The following is a 7,191-nucleotide window of genomic DNA, read 5'->3' on the forward strand; positions in this document are numbered from 1 at the left end:
TAAAATGTATCTCTGTTTTATCCCAAATAATGTGTGTGACCGCTCGGTTGAGTTGCCCAGTTAGGGTAAACAGAAAGTTAAATTCCTTTCATATTAGCAGATCTTTAAAATCAATCAATCAATCAATCAATCAATAATAATAATAATAATAATAATAATAATGATAATCTGAGAACAGTAAGGGACTGCATGCTTGTTTTAAGGGTTGTGTTGTTTTATTCATATATTTTAGAACTTGCAACTTCTCACAGACCCCCTAGTGGCCCACAGGTGAAACTGCAACTCATCATCATGCAGAAATACAAAATGCATAACAACAAACCAAAAAACAATATTTTTATGGTCTGAAATTTTATTTGAAAATGTAACCAGCATGAACAGTATTTGTACTCGATTTGTAATTATTATTTTTTCACTCCTTTATGCACAATTTCCCCCAGTGGGGTATTTGCTATAGATTCCAGCAGGGAAGTCAGGTGTCCTGTCTTTATTAATGAAGCAAGAACCGCAGAGGCAGAGAACTTGAGGCAGCTTTATTTTCCAGTTGCTTTCCCCCCATTAACCTTCTTATCTGTGGGACAGGCCTGCTGCTACTGATTGAAGCGCCGGTTTTGCTGTGAACAGGCCCACTGATTGAAGACACGTCCTTGTCCTCATTCTTGTCATCGTAGTTTTTGTTCCATTTTTGTTTTGGTCTAACGCGGGCCGGCCACTCGTCTGCACTCATGCATCCTGTAGGCGCACATGTAAAATATACCTGCGAAGCAAACCGAGCACCATTAACACTACTGACCGCTGACAGCCGGTTAGATGCCACATGGAGAACAGGACAGCCATGAGGACAGTCACTTTTACTCAGCACTGACCCACAGATTTACCCACCTGCAAAGAAGGTCATGAGCAGGGCAACCCAGCCCAGTATGTAGGACCAGGAGAAACGCCAGTCACCAAAACGCTTTCCCAAGAAGTTCACCGTCACGCCGGTGTAGATAGCCATCGCAAGCAGAACAAAGAGAGCTGTGGAGATTCAGCAATTTACCTTTTACCATTTTAGAAACAATTTTCAGTAATCATTATAAATTATTCCGCAGTAGTCTTTATGTAGTATAAACTATGAAGTAACTATTAAGAATTATTCAGTAAATAATGTGAATTATTTAGTAACTACAGTGAATTATTCAGTATTTATTATAAACCATTCCATAACTACTACAAACCATCCAATATCTACTATGATACTATGATTTATTCAGTGTCTACTATAAATTATTCAGTACCTACAGTGAATTATTCAGTAACTACTGTAAATTATTCAGTATCAACTATAAATTATTCAGTACCTACAGTGAATTATTCAGTAACTACTGTAAATTATTCAGTATCAACTATAAATTATTCAGTATCAACTATAAATTATTCAGTAACTACTATAAATTATTCAGTATCTACTATGATTTATTCAGTGACTACTGTAAATTATTCAGTATCAATTATAAATGATTCAGTATCCACTATAAATTATTCAGTATCAACTATAAATTATTCAGTAACTACTATAAATTATTCAGTATCAACTATAAATTATTCAGTAACTACTATAAATTATTCAGTATCTACTATGATTTATTCAGTGACTACTGTAAATTATTCAGTATCAATTATAAATTATTCAGTATCCACTATAATTTATTCAGTATCAAATATAAATTATTCAGTAACTACTATAAATTATTCAGTATCTACTATGATTTATTCAGTAACTACTGTAAATTATTCAGTAACTACTGTAAATTATTTAGTATCAACTATAAATTATTCAGTAACTACTGTAAATTATTCAGTATCTACTATGAATTATTCACTATCAACTATAAATTATTCAGTATCCACTATAAATTATTCAGTATCAAATATAAATTATTCAGTAACTACTATAAATTATTCAGTATCTACTATGATTTATTCAGTAACTACTGTAAATTATTCAGTAACTACTGTAAATTATTCAGTATCAACTATAAATTATTCAGTAACTACTGTAAATTATTCAGTATCTACTATGAATTATTCACTATCAACTATAAATTATTCAGTATCCACTATAAATTATTCAGTATCAACTATAAATTATTCAGTAACTACTGTAAATTATTCAGTATCAACTATAAATTATTCAGTATCAACTATAAATTATTCAGTAACTACTGTAAATTATTCAGTATCAACTATAAATTATTCAGTATCCACTATAAATTATTCAGTATCAAATATAAATTATTCAGTAACTACTGTAAATTATTCAGTATCAACTATAAATTATTCAGTAACTACTGTAAATTATTCAGTATCTACTATGAATTATTCAGTATCCACTATAAATTATTAATGATCTAATATAAATTATTCAGTAACGACTGTAAATTATTCAGTATCAACTATAAATTATTCAGTATCAACTATAAATTATTCAGTAACTACTGTAAATTATTCAGTATCAACTATAAATTATTCAGTATCAACTATAAATTATTCAGTAACTACTGTAAATTATTCAGTATATACTATGAATTATTCAGTATCTACTATGAATTATTCAGTGCCTACTGTAAATTATTCAGTATCAACTATAAATTATTCAGTATCAGCTATGAATTATTCAGTAACTACTGTAAATTATTCAGTTACTACTATGAATTATTCAGTGCCTACTGTAAATTATTCAGTATCAACTATAAATTATTCAGTATCAGCTATGAATTATTCAGTAACTACTGTAAATTATTCAGTTACTACTATGAATTATTCAGTATCTACTATAAATTATTCAGCACCTACTGTAAATTATTTAGTATCTACTATGAATTATTCATTAATTACTATGAATTATTCAGTATCTACTATAAATTATTCAGTATCTGCAGTTAATTATTCAGGGTCTATTATAAATTATTCAGTAACTACTGTAAATTATTCAGTATCTACTATGAATTATTCATTAATTAATATGAATTATTCAGTATCTACTCTCAATTATTCAGTATCTGCTATCAACTATTCAGTACCTACAGTGAATTATTCAGTTACTACTTTGAATTATTCAGTATCTACTGTAAATTATTTTGTAAATAAAGTGAATTATTCAGTATCTACTATGAATTCTTCAGTAACTACTGTAAATTATTAAGTATCAACTATGAATTATTCAGTTACTACTTTGAATTATTCAGTATCTACAATTATTTTTTTAGTATCTACTTTGAATTATATAGTATCTACTATGTATTATTTAATAACTACAATTAAGTATTCAGTAACTACTATGTATTATACATTACATACTTTGAATAATTCAGTATCTACTATTAATTACTATTAACTACAATACTAAAATACCTGTAACCAGTATTCACTATTATCCACTATCTACAATGAATTACTGATTAATTACTATGAATTATCCAGCATCGATTATGAATAATTCAGTACCTGCTATGAATTGTTCAGTAGTTATTATGAACTGTTCACTAAGTCCTCAGTATGTACTATGAATTGTGCAGTAATTACTATAAATTATTTAGTTATATAATATAGAACATTGATTACTCTTTAATTTGCTTGTGTCACCCTGCTGGATGTTTGCATTCTATACCTCTACACAAAAGGCCGGGAACTCACTTGAAACGAAAAACATGATCCCTGCGGCAAAGGAACGGTTGAACCTCTCAAAAGCAGAGAAGTGAGCGAAGGAGAGGATGCCGGCGATGATTCCTGCGAAACACGACATCGCCGACAGAATCATGAAGGCCCTTGTGGCGTTCCAGTATGCTGCAGGAATGGGGGCATAGGGAAGACTTAGCGTAGAATACTGTTGGCTACACTTATAAGGGTTTACAAATAAACAGCATGGCTTACTATTCACATAATTAGTGCTTCAGTCTGACCGGAGGCCAAACTCACTATTAGCCGTTTGCTAACATTAGCCAACAATGAGCAACATCCCATTAGCTCTGGGTAGCCTGTAACTTACCGATGCTATCTGTCTGCATGTAGCACTTGCCGGACATGCAGTAGCGCCACAGGCCCTGGTGAGCGAAGCTGCCGGACAGGCGGTACTGCATCCAGTAGTCCGTGGCGGTGGAAACCACCAGGAGGATGTTTCCCACGATGGCGCAGAATAGGCCCCCTCCCATAAAGCTGTACATCCTGATGCCAGGCTCAACACACTGCATTCAGCATGGGAAAAGCAGATCAGATCACATGGTAATATTAGTACAGAGCATTTCTCTTTGTTTGCTAATTAATATTTACAGAATTATGGAAAGTGATGACTATTAATTTCTAATACTTGGCAACCATAATCAGTCTGATCTCATCAACAGTAACGAGCTCTACAGCCTAACATATTGATTGCACCCCATTAGAGTATACAATGACATAACGGTTACATCACATGACCAATTTTGGGTTGTGCAAAAGTTTGGAAACCCCAACATTGCAAAGGCCTAGAATCACCTCAGACCTAGAATAGCAAATCAGGCCTGAGCTACGCTACATGTCCCAATGTATTACTTCAACAAAGAAGTGTCCCAGTACTTTTGTCCATGTAGTGGATGGCTTAATCTTTCACTTCCACACTTTAAAAGGTTTAGCTAAGTCAAGAGTGATAGAGCACTGCTTCATGAGCTTCACGAAAGAGTCAGAGGAAGGAAACCTCAACACCGACCTCACCGCAGCAATGTTTGAGATGCGCTTCAGATGATTTAGGAGGGCCAGAGTTTAGTGCTCAGGACCGATGAAGTCAAAGTAGAACTATTTGGTCACAATCTTCACAGGAAACAACACTTCATGAAAAGAAGACTTTGCCAACTGTGAAATATGGGGGTGGATCTATTCAGTTTGGCAGTTGTGTTGCTGCCAGTGGAGCTGGCAAAACTTGCATGGGTGGAGGGAAGAACATAAATCCTGGATGCAAATGGTCTGTTGTAAGGCTAAAGCTGAAAAGTGGATGGCTTCAACAAAAAAATAACAATGACCCACAACATGGATCTTATACTTTTACAGTGTCCTGATTAGGGGAAATTGTATATGATTTGCAGGCATCAGGGGGCCTCTATCAATATGCAGGAGACTCCCCTGGGTTGTGGAAGAGTTGGGTTGTTGTCAGGCCGGGTTTCAATCTGAAGAACCTCCAAATATCTCAGGATTGAAGTTTCCCCCTCAGTCTGCACTCAATACCCATGATTTTCTTTTCTTTGCAAATGCATTGAAAAGGAAAAACTCAAATACTGCATTGACATAAGTATTCAGACCCTTTACTCAGTACTTAGTCGAAGCACCCTTGGCAGCGATCCCAGCCTCCAGGCTTCTTCGATATGATGCCACAAGGTTTGCACACCTGGATTTTGGGATTTCCTGCCATTCTTCTCTGCAGATAGTCTCAAGGTCTGGCAGGTTGGATGGGGACCGTCAGTGTACAGCCATTGTCAAGGCTCTCCAGAGATGTTCTATTGGGTTCGAGTTAGGGCTCTGGCTAGGCCCACAGAGTTGTCCCTGTGTGCTTAGGGTCATTGTCTTCTTGGAATGTGAACCTTGGGCCTAGTCTGAGGTCCCGAGCACTCTGGAGCATGGAGCATGTGGTGGCGGCTCAGCGGTTAGAGCTCTGGGCTATTGATGACAGGGTTGTGGGTTCGACACCCGGGCTCGGCAAGCTGCCACTGTTGGGCTGTTGAGCAAGACTCTTTACCCTCTCTGCTCCACGGCTGCTGGAGTTGGCTGCCCACCGCTCTGGGTGGGTGTGTGCTCACTGCCCCTAGTTCACTAGTGTGTGTGTGTGTTCACTACTACAGATGGGTAAAATGCAGAGGACACATTTCACTGTACAGTGACAAATACGTGCACCTTTCCCTTCATTTAGAACATCGTCCATTCAGCTTTCCCTCAACCCTGACCAGTCCCTGCTGAAAAACACCCCCACAGCATGACGCTACCACCACCATGCTTCACTGTAGCGCAGGTGTTGAGCAGTGTCTGCTTTCATCAAGACATGACTCTTACAACTGAGGCCAATAAGTCTTTTACTGAGGAGAGGACTCTGCCTGACCACACTTCCATAAAGTCCAGTGCTGCATTGATGATTGGCCTTCAATCATCCACGTTTCTCCCATCTGCACGCAGGATCTTCGGAGCTCAGCTCAGCCAGAGTGACCATTGGGTTATTGGTTACCACTCTTATTAAGGCACTTTCTCCCCCAATTACTTAGTTCAGCTCTAGGAAGAGTCCTGGCTGTTCCAAACTTCCACACTATCCTGTCTCTGAGCTGTACAGGCAGTTCCTTCCTCCTCGTGACTGTGGGGCTGTATGGGTATCGGTATCGATACACAGCATTAGGAAACTCGCAAAGGATCAGGGGACCAAATAACTGGATTGGGACATGTCTAATTGAAACTTCCTGGATTGACACAGAAAGACACAGATGTCCTTTTACAGTGCGGAGGACACAGAGACTTTTCATTCAGCTTTCCTTCAACCCAGACCAGTCTCCGCTGAAAAATACCCCCACAGCATGATGCTACCACCACCATGCTTCACTGTAGGGCAGGTGATGAGACATGACTCTTACAACTGAGGCCAATAAGTTCATCAAAACAGATGATCTTGTCCTTATTGGTCTTTTTTACATACTATTATGGGTCTTTTACTGGTCACCTGGTGATTGGGATACTGGGATTGGGACATGTCTAACTGAAGCGTCCTGGATTGACACAGAAAGGCACAGATGTCCTTTTACAGTGCAGAGGACACAGAGACAGGTGTAAACAGAGTATTTGATATTTGCATGGGCAAATATCAAAGAAGGCAGACATGGCATATTGGGTACTGATGTGTATCAGAATTAATTTGAAATCTGAGGAGAATTATGGATCGGAGTTCCTGATTTCCGCTGTATGACGTGATGTTGGTGTCTGTGTTTGTAAGAGATACTGTCCCACATAGGACAGTGTTTGAGTGGTTTGAGTACATCTTAAATGAGATCCAGCTTCACTGCATTTAACTAAAGCCCAGTATTATGATGGTGTACTGAGAAAAAAAATAATTTTGTAGATCAGCTAAATGGACAAAAGTATTCGGACAACTGCTCATGTATTGTTTCTTCTGAAATCAAGGGTATTAAAAAGAGTTTAGACAGTCTA

At 37.1% G+C, this 7,191-nt stretch overlaps 1 protein-coding gene across 1 annotated transcript; it reads right to left on the minus strand.

The window, feature by feature from the left end:
* Nucleotides 1-203: 203 nt before the first annotated feature.
* On the minus strand, nt 204-5,983 carry lim2.5 (lens intrinsic membrane protein 2.5). The gene is made up of 4 exons (XM_072659561.1): nt 4,028-5,983; nt 3,676-3,825; nt 883-1,017; nt 204-757 (listed from the first exon to the last, which is right to left on the minus strand). The coding sequence occupies exons 1-4, from the start codon at nt 4,227-4,229 to the stop codon at nt 696-698; spliced, it is 549 nt and encodes a 182-aa protein (XP_072515662.1). The 5' UTR covers nt 4,230-5,983; the 3' UTR covers nt 204-695.
* Between the last annotated feature and the right edge of the window lie 1,208 nt (nt 5,984-7,191).

The sequence above is a fragment of the Salminus brasiliensis genome, chromosome 1 (genome assembly GCF_030463535.1).
Source record: "Salminus brasiliensis chromosome 1, fSalBra1.hap2, whole genome shotgun sequence".
NCBI classification, from domain to species: Eukaryota; Metazoa; Chordata; class Actinopteri; order Characiformes; family Bryconidae; genus Salminus; species Salminus brasiliensis.